Source organism: Dermacentor albipictus, chromosome 10 (genome assembly GCF_038994185.2).
Source record: "Dermacentor albipictus isolate Rhodes 1998 colony chromosome 10, USDA_Dalb.pri_finalv2, whole genome shotgun sequence".
Lineage (NCBI taxonomy): Eukaryota > Metazoa > Arthropoda > Arachnida > Ixodida > Ixodidae > Dermacentor > Dermacentor albipictus.
Window position 1 is genome coordinate 52,166,870 of NC_091830.1, and position 21,457 is coordinate 52,188,326.

Sequence of the window (21,457 nt, forward strand, 5' to 3'; positions counted from 1 at the left end):
CCCTGTTTACAGCACTTACACTTACTGTACAGAACTTTTATCACACTTCACACCGTTTGCGTGGCTATCTCGAAATCGACAGAATCAACATGCTTCAATATTGTGTGCATCAACAAGTAGCTCCACCCTCAAGTCCCGTAAGTTGGCATTTGTTTATCCCATTGAAGCTGAACGATTCGATATACCGAGAACAAATGCGCCGACAAAGCAACTCCGCCGTGGTCTGAAAAAAAAAAGTCAAAGAAAGAAATGTAATCAGAGCCACTCCAATCTGATATTGCTAGAGCGTCTAAATCATCTTCAATGAAATCTTCGGAGTATTTGTGTTTTTGTCCCGGCGTTCTAATAATATGCGCACGCATTCTTAGAATTTTGTAGACATGCATGCCTTGAGAGAAGCTTCAGGAGTACGTCGTATATCTTGCTATGATGGGCATTCCTCTACGCGGAAGTCGTCCCTGTGACTTACGGGCCCACTTCAATAAGAAAGGTGCTGCATTGATTTGTGCGATCGATTTCTAGCAGTTAGCTTTGGAATCGTTTTTTTTTATTGCTTTGGAATTAGCAAGAAATCTCACTCACAGATAGTACATTTCAAGATGATGTCTTTTGCACAAAACTTCGCATATATGATGGGGCATATTGTCAAAGTTCCATTGTCAACGCGCACAATAGGATCGATTGAGAGACGCGCACAGAAAGGCCACACGTTTCATGCACGCCATGCGGCATTCTCCGCCCACGCTCGGGACCCGATGCTCAGAACAAGTACCGTGTGTCACGCGAGAAACGTCCGCCGGCTAATAGCACGTTCGTTCTGCAGCACGACAAACTGAGAATATCGTTAGCGAGCAGTTCCACTTAAGCGTGAAGTGCAACTGCAGCTGCCTGACACACAGGATCCAGAAGGGCAGGTAAAGTTTATCTTTTTTTTTTGCTTAAGACTCATGTCCGTGTAACTGAATGGAAAGCTATAGAAATAAAGGCGGGAAATCGAGGAAGATTCATGGCGGCAAGTTCATTGTGCGAAACTTTCTAGCTTCATACATTTATCAGGCATTGGCAGTGTGCTTTCTACGTCTGCATTTTAGGTTCGCCTTACTAGTGTGTAGGCTGTAGTGACGACCCATAAGAAGCATTGAAAACTGCATGCTCGGCCGATGTGTCGTCCTGTTGGGACACATCCCGATTTCGTGATCTCTACAAGAGGGAAACGTCGAAGGCATGGCTTCCTTACGTAGCGACTACGTACCATGGTATACGCAACTGCATCTCACAAAGGTCGCTCTCGTGATTTTTGTCACGGCGCTCCCTGTAACTGCTAACGGCACGGCGCTCCCTGTAACTGCTAACGTCACGGCGCTCCCTGTAACTGCTAACGCCACGGCGCTCCCTGTAACTGCTAACGTAAGTTGTTTTACTCGTACATACTTGACTACAATAATGTATGCTTAACGTAGATTGCACGCACCATGATGACCAATCGGTGATGGTGCCGGGTACTCAATGACTGAACTGTTTTGTAGTTTCCGGAACTATGCGTTGATTGAAAGAAACGTTGTCATTTAGTTGATCTTGTGTTTGATAACCGGTATGATAATCACAATCATATGTCGGTGCGTTGTTTTTCCTACGCAGGGATGTTTAGTGCTTGAGAAGACATGACAGCTAGTGTTATCAATCATGCAGCTATTGAATCGTTTGTTTTATTTAAAATAGAAGAGAACTTAGTCCAGCTTATAAATTGAAACCTGCGCGCTTCCACATTTACGGTTGTCTTTAGCTTTGTCCGTGAAAGCTTATAGCCGAGATTAGAGCACTATATATTGTGAATACCTTTATATTGCAATTCAAATGACGAACTTCCTACCGGAAAGAATAACGCAACCGTAATGGTTATATTTAAAGGGGATGATAAAAATGATAAAGTGAACGATTAACCCATTCATGTTCTTCCTGCAATATTGAATAGATTCAAAATCACTACTATAGAGAATTGAAGGCTTACGAAAATATAATTTGTGGACGCAATCTGCCTAAACTTCCCAGAATATTTGCAGCATTACCCCAACAGGTAGAAAAATAGCCAGTCCTAAAATACTTTAAACACCAGAAATATCAATCGGATATTACTCGATATTACAGTCGGATATTAGTCGGAAAGATATCGTAATTATACTTTTTTCTAATCGACATTATAACATTTTATTTCGCGTTCACGGAGTTCACGGATGCTGAGAAGCACTGGATTAAGCTTAATAATTAACCACCAGACAAGAATTATGCAGATACAACGCACCCACTAGAAGTTATTTGAAGCAAAGCTTTAGCAAAGCGGTTAATTGCGCATATACGTGGTGAGCAGACAAGGACTGTTTAGGCCAGTTCGCTGGTACTTTTGTTCGGCACACATATAACCTTTGCGTGTATGTATGTCCACAAATACATCTACCGAGATAGTCACCGATGCAACACCCAGCAGCCAAGCAGTCGTGCCCAACCAACACCACCTAGGTAGCACAAGGCCTCTTCACTCGGATCCGTGACGCCATGTTACTTGGCCCGACTGCCATAGAATCTAATGGGGATGCTCCGGAGTAGGCAATTGATTTTGACGTCACCGCTTTCATCATGCCAGCCTTCTCAATGGAAATTTCGGGCCAGGTAGCGTGACGTCATGGATCGGAGTAAACAGGCCATGTGCTTGCTATCTGGGTGGTGTTGGCCCTACCCGGTAAACTAGGTAAAGAAAGCTTCGCTTTATTGAGAAGTCATTGAATACAATCACTCGTTCTTGTAAGAGGTCTGATGGTTAAGGCGTTCCTGTGAGCCAAAATTATACGCCCAGGTTTAACGTCGGGGTTCGTTTCTTTTAATTACTAGAACATAGGTTCCACATTGAAGCTAATTATGTAGAATGCTGCTATTCAATGGAACCGTTTTTTCTCTCTCCGCAGAAAATGGACACTAAATTGAACCAAGCCGGTGAGTGAGACCTTTATTGTTCAATAGTGATTTCACAACGCGATCGAAATAGGCGGTTTTGTTCAGCGACAAATACGATCAAGCAGAGAATGAATAATATTTCTGCGTCCGCTGCAGCGAGACGATAAAAATAATTATGATGATTTGAAATTTCTTTGAATGAAAGTAACGCATAGTAAATTTTCTGCAACTCCAGCGCCAGGAGAACCAGGCTTACGAGTTCGGGAGGGTGACGTAAGCCTTGCAAATACCACCGGCATAGCCTTCTCGTTTCAGGTGTTCTTTGTGTCATGCTCAGTGCAGAATTCCTACATTATGGGAACTCACATAAACATCATATAGATAAAAATAAAAGCGGGCTAGCAATTGTTTCTTGTAAAGATCACAATTCCCACCCACTTAAAAAGGAGGTAAAGAAAATCCCGGCAGGATCAAACTTGGTTGATGTCTTTGCAAGCAATATATGACGTATTGCGCATTACGATAAGAGATGCAATGCAGTCATTCATGACCGCAACCCTCGGCCACCTTGGTGGGCCTTGTCGAGATGGCGGTACCTTTAATCAGCGTTAAAACATTTTTAATGGCAAGACATGGCGTGCCTGACGTGGAACAAAAGAAGTGTCACATCCACAGCAGTAAGATGAGAGACGTGCCGCGAATTTCTCATCGTTGCCAACGAGGAAGCATCGTTCGAAATGAACCATCGGAAAATTTTGTTTATTTATTGAAGTCATTTTTAATGACAACTAGCGACATATAGTTTCCCAAGTTGGCTATAAATGGCCAGCGAGTGACAAACCATAAAGGGGGCAGAGGCAAAAGCCAAAGAAAGTTATCGCTCGAGAAAAACAGAATGTTACATCACAACAGGTCACATGCACAGCACCAGCACTATAGACCAGAGTGCAGTTCCGCGGTTGAGATAAATTCTAGTACAACTTTGTGAGCCCGACAACGAGTTAAAGCAGGACCTTACGCAAACAATAAACCATTGAGTGCAGTTCGAGCAATATTAAGCTGGTGGAAGATGCTCCGCCGCACTCGCCAACAACTGTTGAACGCTGAGCATTTCAACAGCAGGTGCTCAAGCGTTTCACTGCAGTGTCCACAAGTCGGGCACGAATGACTCGGGACACGTTCTTGACGGTGAAGGCCGTGTGCTACATCAACGCACCCAATGCGTAACATTCGGAGTACGGACCTGTTGCGGTGGGTTGAAAGCACGGAAACCGATTGGTGTAGAGTAGGATTCCTTGGCTACACGTTCATCAGGGTGCAAGCGTTGTAAGTTGTGACATATAAGGCAGTACAGTGTAGTCAAACTTGCATGAGATGTTATGGGTCAAGCCTCCAGAGCACCAGCTGCCTCGTTTCTTGAAATACCGATGTGCGACAGTGCTCATTGAAACATCAATGTTGTTCCCTCAGATGAGATTCGATGGGCGACCTTGAAAACTTAACGTAAAAAAAGGGAGTTGATCGCTGGACAAGCGGCTCAGAGCCCCGCAGGAATCACTTAGGATCCCAGCCTTTGGCAATTTAGGATTTGAGACAATACACTTCAGTGACATACTGAAGTGTATAAGTGCGCAAGACGTCTTGGGCATGCAGAGCGTATGATTGTTCGGAACGCGGGAGCATTGTTTGAACAGCCACTTGATGATCTTTCTGCAGATGAGACACCACTCGATATGGAACATTGATCAAACACAAATTAATTGAATGCAGGAATTGCCGTTGTCAGTGCTATCACATTAGTATCTAGAAGTTAGAATCTAGACACAGAAGTCGGCGGCTTTGTCTGTTTCATAAGTTCGACAACCGGTAGCTTGGCAACTCTATCATCGGTAGAGCTTACCGCGCGTAATATCACGCAAGTAATTTGAAAGCCATTACTTACCCGCTTCACGACCGCACTTCAGTCAACCTTAGTTAATTTTTTTTTTCGTATCTCGATGGGCTGGAATGACCTCCAACCCGTTGGCGTGTACACGGACTAATACCGCTCACTTCAGGCGCACAATTGAAGATCGTGTTTGGCTCAAACCTACGCTTGACGTAATACCTCTTCGATGCGGTATTTCAGGCGTTCAAACATACATAAATAAATAAATAAATATTTGTTGTTATGTTTTAAGCGCAGTTTTTTTGCCTCTTCCCACCCCTTTGCGGGTGCTGGCTGCTATAGCTGCTACCTACTTAGTGCGGGCTGCTGTATTTCGCGACTGGCCGGTCCTTGATAAGGTGCAGACCGGCACAGGATTCATTCATTCGTAGGGTTTAACATTCCAAAACAGCTCTGTCTGGAGCAGTGAGACGTCGTTTTGTAGTGCTCCGAAATAATTTTCAACCTGGGATTGTTTGGCGTATACCGAAATCCAAGTAAACAAAACGAATTACACGTGCGTTTCGGCATTTCACCTTACCTAATAGTGAAAAGTTAATTAGGCAATTTTCACTAACTAGTGCGTCAATTAGCATGTCTAGTGCGGCCTCTAGCGTTCGCCACCACTAACATACCGGTTCATGAGAAGCGATACTTCTATCCCCAAAGAGCTACTTTACATAGTCTTCGCATACGTTCTATGACTATTGCAGGTTGTGGCAAATTGGGGTCAAAGGGAAGGATATACAACGGCAAGCCTACCTTCATGGAGAACATGCCGTGGATAGTAAGTGAAACTTCTGTGCTTTATTATTGTTCCTATTCGGGAGATTTATTCCCAGCGCACGCACTTGCACTGAAGGTTAGGGCAGGTGAAGATGCTTTGAGGCAAAAAAAAAAAAGAGCAAAATAAGCTGGGAACGATGGTGCTCGTCGTGTTTGCTTTTGATGCAAATGACAAACACGGAAGAAAACAGTATACTAAGGAAAGGTGGTAATGTAGCTGGCAAATTAGTTATGCGTAATCCCGCAAGGTGGATGAAAGTTCATGAAAGGAAAAAAAAATGTTCTCCGTTCCACTGCGAGCCAGACCACGACTAAGGTCTGGCTCGCCTCACAGCTTCGAAAGGTAGCGCTGGAAACCGAGCATTTCAAGGTCTGCCCTTGTCTCACAGGTGTAACAAAAGTGCCAACCCCAATTCAAATTTATTCGAGTGTAGATGCGCATGCAGCACGGCCAGCCGCACCCGCTATATCGACATCGACATCACTCGCACTGCACGTGAGTGCCCCATCCGCACTAGGCAACAGCCGCGAAGTCATGTTTGAGCAGGGTGCGGGTGTGGTACGGAAAAGAAAGATTGAACGAGCGCTGAAAACGAATAACTGATTAAGTACCACTCGCGCAATGGGCGTTGATATCGCCTGCTTCTCACGACGCCGCCGGAGCCGTAGGTTCTGGCCTTTTGTGACCTTCATCCCAAAGCGGCAGGGAAAAGCGAAAGCTACGTTCTAATATGCATAATGGTTCTAATGGTTCATGGTTCTAATGGTTCATGGTTCTAATGGTTCATAATGGCATCGAATGCTTCACCCTCTCCTGCGAAGCTTCCCACATTTCCCTTCCAAACTGCTTGTATCGTGCAGCAGAGGCGCGAAGAGCGGACACAGCTTTAGGACGGAAATGGGAAGCACGGGACATAGAGGAGGTGCAAGTATGGCGCCGTACATGTAGACTGAACGGCGGTGGTGCTTGATTTGCCCGCGGTGCGACGGCTTCGGACTGGTACCATGCAGGGGCGTATGTGCCGAATGCGCGTGCGCGCGTGAGCGAAAGAGGAGGTGCGATTACCCTGAGGATGCAATGTAGATCCAAGTCTAGTGCTGTCAACAACGTAGCGCCCACGTGATTCCATGCGCACCGCTCTGCGAAAAATTTGAGGTAGCCATAGTCTCCACAATTCTGGCAATGCTTTTATTCTTTAGAAATTGATGTTACGTGGGAAAAATAATCAGAACTCACTCAGACTCACTCAAAACTTTAATTGTTGCTTAGTGCTCGTGTTCAGCCGGGTTCACTAGGGGTCACACTCACCAGAATTCTTCTCAGCGGGACTCACTAAGCACAGAACTCACGGGTTAGTTTGAGTCTGAGTGAGTCAACTCATGAGTGAGTTTTGTCGACCGACGCGCTAAACTAATAGACGATGCCTAAAAAGTCATGCCATGTGTCAGTATTTCTCAAACTAAGCCACATGTGCTTCTACAATTCTGAAAGTAGTTAGTCGCAGAAATGAGAGAATAACAAACACCGAACACCAAGAAGAAAAGGCAAGCAGGCGGTTAGCCGTGGTTGTGCTCGGTTGGCTACCTTGCTCGTGAGGAGATAACAAGATCAGGATAGTCGCTGTGCACATGCCCACACCGGAATGTTCACCCACGTACAGTCACACGCGGTCAACAACCCATTCGTATTCAGGACGCGCATTACTGCCGTGTTGGCCTCTTGAATGCGCACCGGATGGATTCGGCCAAGGTCACACGATACTTTGCTTCCGAGAAGGGTCAGTAGTCTGAATGGTTACACGTACGCAGAGCACGGCGTTTAGAGTGGAAGCGTGGTCCGTGGACACAGAATTTGCAGTATATTTGCGTCACGCCCGCAAGAATGGCATGCGGCGCTATTAGTCGCTAGCACATGGGCCCGAAACTGTATACTTAAGATTAGGAGAGAACAGTGATGGTGGGCAGGTCGTGTAAATGATCCTTGCTCAGTCACAAACAATTTCACTAACAAGCACATGTTCTAGATCATTAGAAGATATCATATAGCTACCCCATCATAATATTTCTAAGGAAACACGATTTCTTCTTTAGCAATAAGCATGGTTTTCTTCTTGATAGTTCCTGGGAAACTCATCTGTTCGAACCGGTAACTGATCTCCACGAGGCCGTTAATGACGCAGTAAATTAAAATAATGCTATGTTTTTTCATTTTCGAAAAGATTTGGGATTCCGCACATTCGAATAATAATGCAGGTGAGAAAACAGTACAATTAAAAACAGTACAAATATAAATGGATAGTTTATTTTTTAAACAACCGAGGCCAATCAGTCTATGTGAAATGGTACTCGTCTTACCTTTCGCATGTAAAATAGTAGCTTAGGGCTGGGGCTTGGGCCCAACCTTATTTTTAATCTATAATAACGACACAGGAAAGACTATCTTCTACTATCACGTTATTCGCAGGCCAGCGCATTATATGCAGGTGAATTATTAACACCGAAGATAATTCATTACATTTAGACCTCGATAAGCTAGCATTTTGGTGTCGCCAGTGGCCAATGGAAATTAACATTTCTTAAACTAAGGCCATGACGTTCACGAGAGCCCATTATCCAGGACAGAGCTACCAATTGAAGGAATCCATGTTTAAATGGACTACACACTTAAGTATCTCGGAGTTCATTTATCTTTTGAGTTTTCTTGGAACAAAGAAACTAATACCAAAACCAGTAAGGCATCTGACACATTCGGCGTCATGAAACGCAACTTGGCCAGCTCTACTACTTAACTATCAGCATAAACTACGCTTCTTCGATTTAAGCTAGAATACGCCTCCATCATTTCGAATCGGCATCAAACGTATCTGGTCGATAAACCAAAACTAATACACAATAAAGCAGCAACATTTATCCCGAAAAAATACTCCCGCCACTACAGCGTTACAGACATCGAGTCTCTTTCATTGGCCTACCTTGATAATCGCACATAGCAATGACGCTTTTGTACCATTTTCACGCGCTTTATTAAAGTGAATCCCTGTTCCCCGAATCTCACATCGATGCAGTTCATTGTATTTTTCAGCGTTTTGATCACGCGTTTAAAGCAAAACCAGTTTTTTTTTTCGCGCACTAATCTGTATCGTCTTTCCCAACTTCTTTTGGCAACTCAGCATTTCAATAAATTATCAAGGGGCATTGTATCTGTCACTAATCCCGATGCTTTGGTTAACGAGTCAAAGCTTTGCCTAAATCCTAAATGTGTGATTATGTTAGTGTTCATGCTTATTTGCATACTGTCTTATTTCCTGGGTACAATTATGCCACTTTACTTAACTAATGTTCGTTTTTTGCACGTTAGTTATTGTAACTGACTCGCCCCTCCAACATAATTCCCGAATAGGCCTTCAGGCTATATTAATAAATAAATGTGAATAAATAGAGATCATGATCGGTAGCTTATCAGGGTGACAAAACGGAGGTCGAGAGAATGAATGCGCTGCGTAAGGCAGTCGAGAATGAAGCGGCATGTTGAGAAGGCGAATTTTGCTGCAGCACGATGCCCTCCGCTGACCCAAGACCAGAGTAACCGGAAGTCGCTTGGGCAGGCCTTGGTAATGCCGTGGGGGCCCAAACAGTCTGAGCGTGAGGACGTCTGTAGAGCACAACGCACGCAGCACCGCTGACCGCGCTGACCGCGCAGACTTCCAGATTTTCTTCGATTCGGACGGAGCCCGTTACACGGAACCTCTAGTCGTCAGGCGCGCAAGATACCGCAGAACATGCCACAGATGTTCGGTGGCCAGTTTCATGTTCAATCGCTGTTTTACGGTCGCGCGCCCTACCTTAAAGCTAAAGCATGCTCGAAAAATGATTGGCCTTTATGTGGTATTACGCGAAAAAAATAATGCATGCCGCCTTTTTTCTTCCGTAGGTTCAAATTACGAGCATATTTTATGTTGCGCCGGGTGGTCAATTCTCATGTGGTGGGAGCATCATTACAAGGAACCTTATTCTGACTGCGGCGCACTGCTTGTTTCATAAGTGAGTCCTCTAATATGCTTCTGCACTTGATAGAAACAGCAACCGGGCCGAGTTAGTAGGTTAACGTCTTCGAAAACGAAGTACAAACAGACTATGTGAACAAAGAATATGAGAACACGAGCGCTGATTCATGAATAAATATTCAAATGAGGAGGCGCGATAATACGGAACACAAATAAATCACGTAGCACATGCCAGATTTGCAAGGTGCATCAGCAAATTATGCCACCTATAAATTTTACTTCTTTGTTATGCAAGCTGATAAATGTCTCGACTGTATCGCGGTTTATTTATTTCTTCTTCTTTCTTTAAATTTCGGAACAAAATTTTAGTTTGATCAAACACGGTCCGGTTCCGAAATAAAAAGGCAAATAGACTGTCAGGTAGCTGAGGCATACAATATGTACAAACATTCTACCTCACGTGTAAGTTAGGCTTCTAAACTACGCGCTTGTGCTTTATTTTCTCGCACTGAAAATATTTTTTTTCACGGGAATCCTTGGCCGTCTTTGGTTAGTTTTGCGATATGGACAGCCCACTGAGCCTCTTGACTGGTCACTTTCTTCGCCTAGCAATCAAGAAAATCCTAGAAAAGCGACCCTATGAAAGAAAGCAAGTACAGAGAACAGTCATAGGAAAGCACGCATAGAAGCGTTTGCTTGCTCTCCTGATCTCGTATACCTTGTGGCAATGACAATGTTATCGAGATCAGCTTTCTTTGCCTTCTTGAGGCGTTTTGAGCGTGCGTCCATCCGACTGCAGATTTTGAATAAACGTGACCTCAGCAACACAGCGAGCGGCTCCATTGCTTCAATGCTAATCGCATTACCGTCGACAGTTATCGTGCGGTGGTTCTGCCGTGTCTTTTTTAGGTATAGTTTATCATTGCGCAATCCCGTTGAAAACAAGGCCAGCAGCCAGGGCATGGCATATTTAAGGACAGCAAAGATGGTAGAGCTGTTCTGCATGTCACCTATTTGGCAAGACCAACGCCATGGTCAAGAAAGACCGAGAGAGTTCGCAAAAAACAAAAGAGCGTTGTTTCAAAACCGCGGTGTCCGTCTAACACACTGGTGGACACCTTAACCGCGGTTTTGGGGCAAATTAAAGAAAAGAAAATAGACGCAACTGCGGCACGTGGCCAGTTCAACAAGAGGTAATGTAACGGGTGGAAAGCGTTATACATTTTTCCCAGCAGCGAGATTTACGGTGTGTCTGCCGGTCATGTGGACGTCGACGCGGGCGGTAAGGTCGATGCCCCGCAAGAAGTCTAGTAGACCTTGGGTGGGGCTGCTACGTCTTGAGCGCGTGGCACCGGAGGTAACAAGAGGTCCTGAAGGTTCGCCGTACGGAAATACAAGTGTCGGTATGCAGACACCATGCGGCTACTTTCGGGGTTGTGAGCTGAACATTACACAAAAAATCTGAGCCAGGGTCTCATTATCCTGAAAAACGAAGGAATTAGAGGGAGGCCGTTCGACCCTGCTGGGAGAGTCTTTCTGCGGTATGTACACATCCGATCCCCAGCACGAGTATGAAGGAGGGGTCTTTGCGCAAAAGTAATGTCTGACACTGGTCGCTCTTCCCCTCCAGCGCACGCTCGGTCATGTGACCTACAACACTGGGGACGCGAGAGGGCCATGAAGCCACAAGTCCTTTCGGCGCACCCTCTCAATCTTTCTGTTCACCCTTAGCCTAGGGCGTTGAGGAGTATCGTAATCGTCGGCGAAAATTTCTTTGTGCGTTTGTGAGAGACTTCAACGTCAGCGTAATTTTAAAAGGCCTTTGGTAACGCGCGCGTGTATCACTTAACCTTTTTTATAGGTTTGAATTTTTCACTTTTAAGGTTAAGACCGATGGTTTTCAGTGAGCGCATATTATGCAGTGAGACGCGTTGGTAGTGTTCCGTTAGCGCACGTCCTGTGTAGACGGGAGGAATGTTAGCGATTGGATCGCACGTGTGTTCTGAAGCTGGCAGCGTTCTGAGGTTTCTCTGAAGCATGCGTGGAACTAGTTCACACTTGACCCGTTTTTTGAAAAGTCCTTCTGAGTGCGCAAGTTATGCAAGTTTAGTTTAGCGCTTCCCTTAAAGCCTGTTCTGCCTGGAGGAAACGTCTGCGTGAGATGCAATCATGCGTTGTGAAATGTGACCGTAATATTGACGGTACTTTGACCATGCAGCCGCAGAGTCGACAAGGCTGTTCAGTGGCACCAGTACGTGAGATAAGTAGTCCAATGTTATAGAGTACAAAGAGGCTCTTCATAAAGTTACGCCGTCTAAGTGTTTTGAAGCGTTAGTTACTTAGAGCCTTTGGTTTAATTCATATACAATTGCTGTAATGTAGCGCGACAGTCGGGCTTCGTCGGGGTCAGAGCAACGTGACCGCTCTCCCTAGTGGCAGAAAATTTTGAGGTCGAAAGTTTCAGTTCCTACCTGAGCAGCTCATATTAAAATTGTAGTGTGATGCCCAGTGGTTCAACAGTTGATTCCGGTCGTCTGAGCGCTGTGTGGTACTGCGTTGCCGGAATCGACTCTTCCGTGCCGGTTATTGCGAGATGGTTGGAAGCATTCTGAGTTTGCAGTTGTTGCAGGAGACCGAGCGTTCTTCTTGGTCACGAGCGATTCTCATCCTGCCCGCGCTGGCCAGTCGACATTTTCCGGGCTGCGGAGGATATATTAAGTTTGGCGTACTCGTTGAAGAGCGGAGGCTGGGATCAGTGTGTTACCGACGTCAAACATCATATCACGGAGTCGACGTGGACACTGAGGTGCTGAAAGATTTGGCTTTCTTACCAGAAGGTGCGTCTTTCAGTGACGGCAAATCGGAAGACTTCGGCCTCGGAACGAGACGTCGGAGACGGTAGGACTTGGGGTGACTTTGCCTTCTCGCGATCTTAGGCCATGGACCTCTCCCCGGTCGTCATTGAAACACTGGGTCTGGTATGCTGACTTCCCCCCTTCCAGGATCAGCTTGGAGCCGGCGCATGTGCTTTGTGTCATCCTTCTCCTCTTCGGAGGCGGTGTCCTGTGTCATTACGAGCCACCGGACTTGTTGAGTGAGACACGATCAGGTTAGCCAGCGAGTGATCAAGTGGAGCGTGCTTTCCCAGAACGACGTAGTAGCTATGACGCGTAGCTTCTGCGTGCTACGATGTACGGCGCTCCGTGCTCCTCTGAGTGCGACTATGACTTTTCTCTGTAAATAAATTTGCCTCACCTGTGTAAACAACCCGCCCTCTCCCTGTGCCGTTTCTCCATCCTCTCGCCCTCGTACTCAACACTAAAAAGCAACCATCGTTAGGAAGGCTCGGACGACGGCTTGGGCCTGCTAAGCCTAACTGTGGATCCCGGTAGCGTAGGCCATGGCAAGCCGCTTAGATCGATGCACGGACGGCGCAGGCCAGAGAGCGACCCCCTGCGTAACGCCAGACATGGAAGTCTGCGACCCCAAATCCTACAGACCACAACCCAGTCACGCCATCTATGTTTACATTAGCAGGAAAACCAGATGTGGACAACAGAAAGCCACAAAACGAGAAGCAGGAGGAAACGGTAATCTTTCAGCCGCAAGTTCATTACTGCAAAAAAAGAGGTAAATATTTAGGAAGAAAAGAAGGAATAAATTGTATGTTTCGTTTTACACTGCGTAGTCTACAGATGTTCACACTGGTCGACTACATCTTGGCGCACAGGAAAAGAAGTGCGCTTCAGTTCCGTAGCTCTAGCTGCGCTGCCACAGGAAGCTGTAGCCGGCTGTAGGTAGCGTCCTGTTCCGCCACGCTTTTAATAAAAAAGATGAAGATGCCTGACCGACGATGGAATCGAGCCTCTGCCGTCGAGCACAGCAGCCAAACCCCCTAACCACAACATGGCTCGCTTTTTCTTGCTAGTACGTCACTGATATTTGTAAGCTGTCCCGAAACCAGTAAGAGGTCCCGATCGGGCGCATACCTGTGGAATTACAAAGCCAGCCAGCTTTTTGAAAGGCTCGGTCAGCGATTTTCGCGTCTTTTTCGTTTGACTGCTGGCGCTCTGAGATTTCGCTCTCTCCGGGACCGATACACTTTTCTCGGTATTTTCCGCGTGGTGCCCTAAAAATAATTGTGCGACATTGCACTGGCTTCACGAACGCCCATCTTGTTCCTGCTCTAACATTTCTTAGCCGTAGCACAAATGGCGTCGTTTATTTAATTTACACCACATCACACAGTCGTAGGTACGTACGAGCGGTACGATTGCATAGCAGATTGCCGCCGATGACGTCACAATCCGCGTTTCTCTCTGAGTACGCTCGTCCGCTACCGACATAGAGAGCAACAATTAGCATGTCGTGGGTCCACGTCGAACGGCTGGCGTAGATATGGTACCATCGCCGTCATACAAACACCTTCAACCTGGTCGTCATCCTGCTTATGACGTCACAGACACGTACGGCCACGCCCCCTCTCCCTCCAACTCTACACAGCTACTCAATTTTCGCAAACACGTTGGCCCATTTCGTATCGCATTGCGGAACCCCGAACTATCCCAGCTAACCAGGTGCCTGCAAAATGGTTCGCATCACATCTATTCCTGCAGTGCGTATGACCTGCATAACTAGTTCGTATTCTTTCCTAAAAACCTCTACACGTATATATTAAGTTAGTATTACCTGTAACCATGTTGGCTGCAGTTGTGTTCTACTTGTTTTACCCCACAATACTCTAAACACATTTTGCTTATCTTGAGTGCTAACCACGGTATAGAGAATAAACATCTACCGGCGGAAAAAACACTTATTGTATATACGCTGTTCTTATTACAGTTGTTAACACACGTTTCTTTATTTCAGAGGCGTCTTTGCGCAAATGGTCATGGTGTTCTACAGCTCCGACCTGTTTATGACCGGTAAAACACTTCTAGCTGAAAAGATGATACTGCACCCAAAATTTGTAAACAAGTTTGTGCTCCAGCATGACGTCGCACTTCTTAAAGTAAGTTTGAAAATTCTGAAGCAGGCTTCAGCGATCACAAAAGCGTTTTGGCCTTATGCAATTCACAAAAAGTGCACGCAAAAAAAAGAGTTACAGCACTTTCGTATTGCTATTTTAGGCAAGATTTTAATACATACTCTCAATGAAGATAACGAAGATATACAGGAATTCATGTCCTAGAGGGGCACACACACGAATGAGGGACGCCACATTGGAAAGCACCACTTTATCATGCACCAAGCCGCCATTTCGTAGCATGTGCCTACCTCGGTAGTGTTTTGCATACCGTCCTCAACAGAATTTAGTAGCAGCAGAAGCAAAAAAAGAAGAGAAATTACATTCCTGAAAAAGAGAATTTGACTCTTCCGATGCCAGTCATTTCATATAAAATGACATGACATAACTGCCAACAAAAATGTCTCAATTCAGCTTTTTCGGAACTAAACTTTTGCAAAGAGGAATATGAGTTTTCGATTTCGATATGCTGACAACGTTGCTTACAGCAGTCAGGTAGGCGACGTCATATGTGTAACGCCACAGAAGCTTCGCCTTCGGGGGACTGCGCGAATGCAAGTGTCACCTCGTGCTGTTTAGAAATGCAATTTACGCAAACACACAAAGAAAAAAACATTTTTCTTGCCCGTATATAGGCACTGTAGGTTCGGAGGGACCGTAAACATTTTTTCGATTGATCAGAAGTTCGCTTTCGCTGAAGTGATCCACAGAACCTATTAAATGCTATGGCCACGACACAAAATAATAATTGAACGAGCGCCTAACCTAAAGGAAGAATAATTATTGGACTTGCATATTAGAAAGTTTTATTTTATGTACCATTTTAATATTTAAGCTATTGAGCAATTATTGATTACCGGCGCTGCGCAAGTGTTTGCGCTGTCACAAAAGGCGATAGTTTACCTTGATTGGTGGAGAGTTATTGGGTGCATTGACATCGCATAAGTGTAAATGGTGTGAAACACACAGCACGTCGAATACCGAAGAAAGGAAGAGAAAAAAAAACTTTAAAACACCCAAGGCGTCGTCAGCTGCGCCTTGTATGAAACTGATAGATGTAGCTCCTGGGAAGTGGACTCACCCAGTTGCCAGCCTCCGGGACCGGAAGTACACCGAAGGCCCCCTAAATCGCTCTTTCCGTATTGCCAACCCTGCAGCTTTCCACGTCGTCATCGGCGCTGGCCTATCAGATGATATTAACGCAGATACAGGGCCGCTGCAATTTTCAGTGTTCTGACAGCCAGAAGGCAGTGAGATAGTTCCTGCAGCGCACACAGATGACGTCATGGCCACGTCGGTAGGGACTGACGTCATAGTTGTGACTAATGCTACATTTGACGTTATGTGAAAAGACCGGTTTGAATTAATTATTAGGCACACGTTGTTATGACGACACGCAGCAGGGAGTGATACACAGGTTTTCATAGGCCTATATTTACAAAGTAATACTGTATAGTACTAAAACAACGCGTTAAAGTTGATGTGAGATTACCTCCAAAATTTCTGATTGTTTAAATCAGTCTGATGGATCATGCGGGTGTCATCTATTGAAACATTTTCTCTTTATCTGGAAATGACCAGTTACATAACGTTTCATTGAACAGCTGGCAGTGGACCTGCAATTCAGCAGACAGGCTAAACCAGTGTGCCTACCTACAGCAAAAATGGACCTTGCAGGCAAGACTCTTGTAGTTGCCGGCTGGGGAGCAACAGAATGTAAGTAGCAAGGTTTTCATTGTGCACAGTTGAAACTATATTTGTTATAAATGAGGAAAGCCATAAGCGCTGAGGCAAGATGGCAAGGTGACGGCGTTTGGCATCTGCAGAAGCAAGCACATTTAGGGGGCGACAGACATGCACCATTACTGTTTCACGTACTGTCGTCATAATAGCGGATAACTGCATGTTGACCCATTGCTAATTGTTTGCTGACGGTACAAATGCATTCCCAACAGATATTGCTTGCCTAGCTCCGCGCCATGAAAAACCAGAATGCAGACGTTGTCGTCTCTGTAACCATTTTTCGGATTAAAGTGAAGTTTTATGGTCACCAGCTTCGGAATACACCATTTTAGGAACATTCTTAGCTCACACCTTTTTTTTTTCTAAATCTCAGTTGCGACAGGGTAGAAAGTGCCGCGCACAATGCGAAGCCCGTAGTGCTTCCCGCATACGTTTCCTGGTAAAGATTACTGCTGCTTAAGCTGCCGCACCGACGCCAGCTTGCGACGTAGGGAGTTACGTCACTAACCTTTCGTATATGCAAGAAGCAGCCTAGCAACTTATTTCAATGTTGCTGCAGCAGCGCTATGGGCGATGGCGTGCTGTCAAATTTATCATCACTGCCATTGCTACCATTACTCTAAATTACTATTATTACCATTAGCTTAAAGCAATAAAGCATTTCGTATCACCCTCAGTAGTTGTAGCGGTGGTTTTCAACAGCTTCGTTGGACCACTTTCACGGAGCCTGGATGGCGGGTCAATTTATATATGCACACATGAGCTTGGTAACGAAAGTAAAATGCGCGCGCGTACACACACGCACACACGCACACACACACGCACACGCACACGCACACACACGCACACGCACGCACATGCACGCAGACGCACGCACAGGTACACGCACGCATGCACGCGCACACACTCACACCACACACAGCAAGCTTCGCCTTTGAACAAGAAAACTTTGGCTAAAAATGGATTTTCGGACCAATCTTAGCGCGTGTTTTTACCGCCAGTATTTTTCAAGATTTGTTTATTCGTTAGAAAAACGGAAGATACAGGTAGCATATTATACAGGGGAGGGTCCCAAAATCAAAGATTGCAACGGCACCCTCAGGACGCTTGCATAAGGAGAATGATGCGCTCTGCGTCCTCTTGGCTGTTTAATTTTTTTTTTCACATCCATGGTCGCCCTTAGGCCAGACTTCGACTGTCTCCCACCGAATAAACACATGTAATTCCAACCCATCAATCATCGGCCTTACGATGTGTCCACGTCAGAGCGTGAAAAGAAAATGAAGATGCTCGCTAAGGACATAACCGAATCATCATATATTCCTTGACCATCCCTCACCATATCACCGAAAATAGATGACAATACTAGGCGATTCTGTATCGATTACTGCCACTAGCAAAATTTTCGAGAAGAACGCGTAACCTTTTTTTCCCTATTCACGACGCCCAGTGATAATAATTGATGATGAATTTGATTGGAATCCCTTTCGAAACAGGGCGGTGACAAATAGTCATATGCACTGCTTGATCCCTACTCGGGCATTGCGTGCATCTATTGCAGTTTACCCTTTTTCCTATCGCTCTTCGGTCTTTCCTATTTTCATCGAAACTACTAAATTTATGCTGTACAGTTAACTATGCCTGCAATGACTCCGGCCCTATCCTTCTGTTCCCTGCTTCTTTTCTCGCCAACACTCTGATGTCCTCTTGCTTACTCTATCCAATTCAATTCGCCTTATTTAACATCAAAACGTTGAGGAAGGCGAAAGTGGTCCACTGGCCTTTCTAACACGCAGTGGCAGAGCGTAAGGTGAGGAGTTACATATTCAGTAGAATCATCGTAGTCCCAGTAAGATGACGATTGACTAACATAATGCACATAAAGAACACACATATGCAATGCTACAATTGAAAGTGAAAAAAATGCAAACGCGAATAGCGAGTGCACATTATACATAAATGTAATCAAAATACACACTGCAATGCACAATTTGTTAAATACTCAATAAGAAAAATGCAATTTATCCATTTTTGCGCAAACACAGAAAAAAAGCACAATAGCGAGCGTTAAACAATGCAGATATCGTTTCGACAAAAAGGTAAACTAAATCACTAAATTTGGTAAATGTACTTAGCCTAGCGCGTGGCGCACCCCTGTATATACAACAGCATGTATTTAGTGTCCTGTCTCTGCGTTTTAACTTCGACAAGGTGTTTAGAGTGTTCTTATTTCTGTTAATGCACATCTTATAGCGTTGAGTTAGTGTTTACTCATCAATACCAGGCATTGGAAAGAGGAAGAGTAATAAGCGCCCCCGCTTGCAGGAATAGTGAAGTCTTTATTTTCACCCTTTCCACCCAACGTGGGAGCTGTCGAAAGCGGTAGTCGTATGCTGCTACTCACTTAAGTACATCTTTACTATCTCCAAAAAGATAAGCATCGGCAACAGTTAACTACGTATACTATAGACGATCGTCGACGGGCCACAACTTGCATCTCAAGCACAAATATATCTACAAATGACTATGCGTATCCTGTGTGCAATCGTGGTGTATTGGTTTAGTGTCTGGAGTGCTTGATTCTTACGGGCCGTACCCGGGTTCGATTTCTAGTGTATGATGCGGTTCAATGCTGCTTGTAATAAACTGCGTGCAAAATGAAACTACGTGCAAAATGAGGCAGACGGCACTCGCAGAACTCGCAGCTGACCCCCGCAGCGCGCCCCCTTGGTGTCCATTGTCTTGCGTTTGAACGACGCGTGGGTAGTGGTCTCCCTAGACGTTCCCGCGGCAGCTCCCCCGCTCATAGCAGATCAGGTCCGCGGTGGCGTGTGCAGGCACAAAGCTTGCTTCGTCGAACTCGGCTCCAGCTACGGAGAGTTTAGGACGCGCGTATTGTTCCCCACACACAGTCTACTTAGTCACGCCGTGGCTAGAGGTTTGCGGCGACGCTCCAGGAAAAGCTGACGCCCGCTGTCGCAACTGGTTGGGAAAACGTGCACATCAGCGGGCCGTTCTTAACAGCGCCTCCATGGTCCAGAAAATCTCGACTGTCCAGCGCTGAAAACCGCTGGGCAGGAAGAGAACATCTGGTGGCCAGGGGGTGATGCCCTGGCTCGCAGCGACCACTTGTGTAATGATGTCACCGCCCCAAACATCCAACAAGGACAGGCAACTGCGAAACGAACCCTACAACACGGCTCTACGCCGAGATGACGTACCTTGGCTCTCACTTTAGACCCGCTAGGCTTCAAAGAAAACATCAGTGTAGAAACAAAAAATGGTGCATTTCGGTATGCCAATTCTTGAAGCAATTTCATCCTGACGAATTCCGCAATCATGGAGGGAATCCTGCTAAGTGAGAAGGGATCTTCTTGGCCTAACAAAATTAACACTAGTACCCCTAAAATTTAGGCGGGACCCTTAAACGCAGAATTCAAATTAGCCTGCTCAAACGATCCGCATTGGTATGCAACTTTCCCTTCTTATATCTAATGGAGAAGCTGTACTCTTGGAGAGTGAGACTCCATCGGAGCAAGCTGCCATTTTTGTGTGACATTTGATTGAGCCACGTGAGAGGAGAGCGGTCGCTCTCGAAGATGAACTTCGCTCCGTACAAGTAACACGACAACTTCTGGGCGGCGCAAACTAAACAAGCGCATTCTTTCTCTGAAGCGCTGTAGGCTTCCTCTATTATATGTAGTTTACGGCTGGCATAGAGGATAGGATGCTCCTCGTTATCGTCACTGAACTGACTAAGTACCACGTCCATACCCCTGTCGCTTGCGTCGCATTGAACTATGAACTCCTCTGTGTAGTCTGGCGCGCGAAGCACAGGACAAGAAACCAATAGCGTTTTCAAACTTTGGAAAGCGTTCTCTTTGTCCTTATCCTAGTGTACGGTACTTGGTGCTCCCTTTCGGAGGGCGTCGGTTAATGGACTTGCCATTTGCTAGTAATTCGCAATGTACCGTTGATTGTACCCCACAAGTCCCAAAAATGAACGAAGGTCTGTTTTCGTGTGCGGCTGAGAAAATGCTCCCATTGCAGCTATTTTCAGCTCGGCCGGCCGTCTCGTGCCCTGGCCAACAACATGGCCCAGATAAGTAACCTGCGAACAGCCAAATCTACACTTTTCCGCTTTCATCGTTATTCCGGCTTCCCTGCACCGTGAGAACACCTGTTTGAGGTGCGATACGTGTTGCTCCCAGCTGTCCGAAAAAAATTGCTACAGTATCAAGATATGGCAAGGCGAACTCCTGCAAGTCTTTTAGGACAATATCCATTACCTTGGAGAAGCTTAACGGCGCGTTCTTCCGCCCGAAGCTGAGTGCGAGAGGGCGAAAAGTGCCTACAGGTGAGATGAATACGGCATAGCGGCTGGCACTTTGTGAAAGGAGAACTTGCCAGTACCCCCGCACGAGATCTATAGTTGAAAAGTATTTAGCAGTGCTAACTCTTTCAATTCGTCCCTCAATGTTCGGTATTGGGTACAGCTGATCTCTAGTGATGGCATATAACTTCTTGTAGTCAACACACGGACGAGGGTCCTTGTTAGGGGTTTTTACCAGTGTTAGCGATGACGTGTAGTCACTCTCAGGGGGCTCAATTATTCCCAACTCTAGCATGTGCTGTATCTCCGCCTCCATAATTTCTCTCTGTCTTGGAGACACCCTGTAAGGCTTTGATCTTACGGGTTCGGTTGATGTCAGCTCTATTTCATGCGTTATTAGTTCGGTTCTACCTGGCCGATCGCTGAATCTGTCGAGATATTCCCCTAACGCCCCTTTTAGGTCATCTAGCTGCTCGGGTCTAAGAGCGTGCCAGCTTACCGAATGTTTTACTACTTCTTCTAGGCCGATTTCAGAGTTGGAGGCCGCCCTATACTCCTTAAACTTGGTACTAGTGCCATCCTGCTCCTCGATGGTATAGTTAACGACTCCGCTCCGCTCTATATAGGGTTTCATCAAATGCAGTAATATATCCTCACCTCCTTCCTGCGACCGGGCATTTTCAGAGCGTAGT

At 45.8% G+C, this 21,457-nt stretch overlaps 1 protein-coding gene across 1 annotated transcript in view; it reads left to right on the plus strand.

Annotated features, from left to right (window-relative positions):
• The first annotated feature begins 1,117 nt into the window (after positions 1–1,117).
• LOC135907689 (chymotrypsinogen A-like) overlaps positions 1,118–21,457 on the plus strand; it is a 33,308-nt gene continuing 12,968 nt past the window's right edge. Inside the window, exons 1-6 of the mRNA XM_065439392.2 lie at positions 1,118–1,407; positions 2,958–2,985; positions 5,587–5,660; positions 9,591–9,700; positions 14,533–14,674; positions 16,294–16,405. Of these exons, the coding sequence (XP_065295464.1) occupies positions 1,225–1,407; positions 2,958–2,985; positions 5,587–5,660; positions 9,591–9,700; positions 14,533–14,674; positions 16,294–16,405 (649 nt within the window). The 5' untranslated portion in view covers positions 1,118–1,224. The remainder of the gene's footprint in view (positions 1,408–2,957; positions 2,986–5,586; positions 5,661–9,590; positions 9,701–14,532; positions 14,675–16,293; positions 16,406–21,457) is intronic.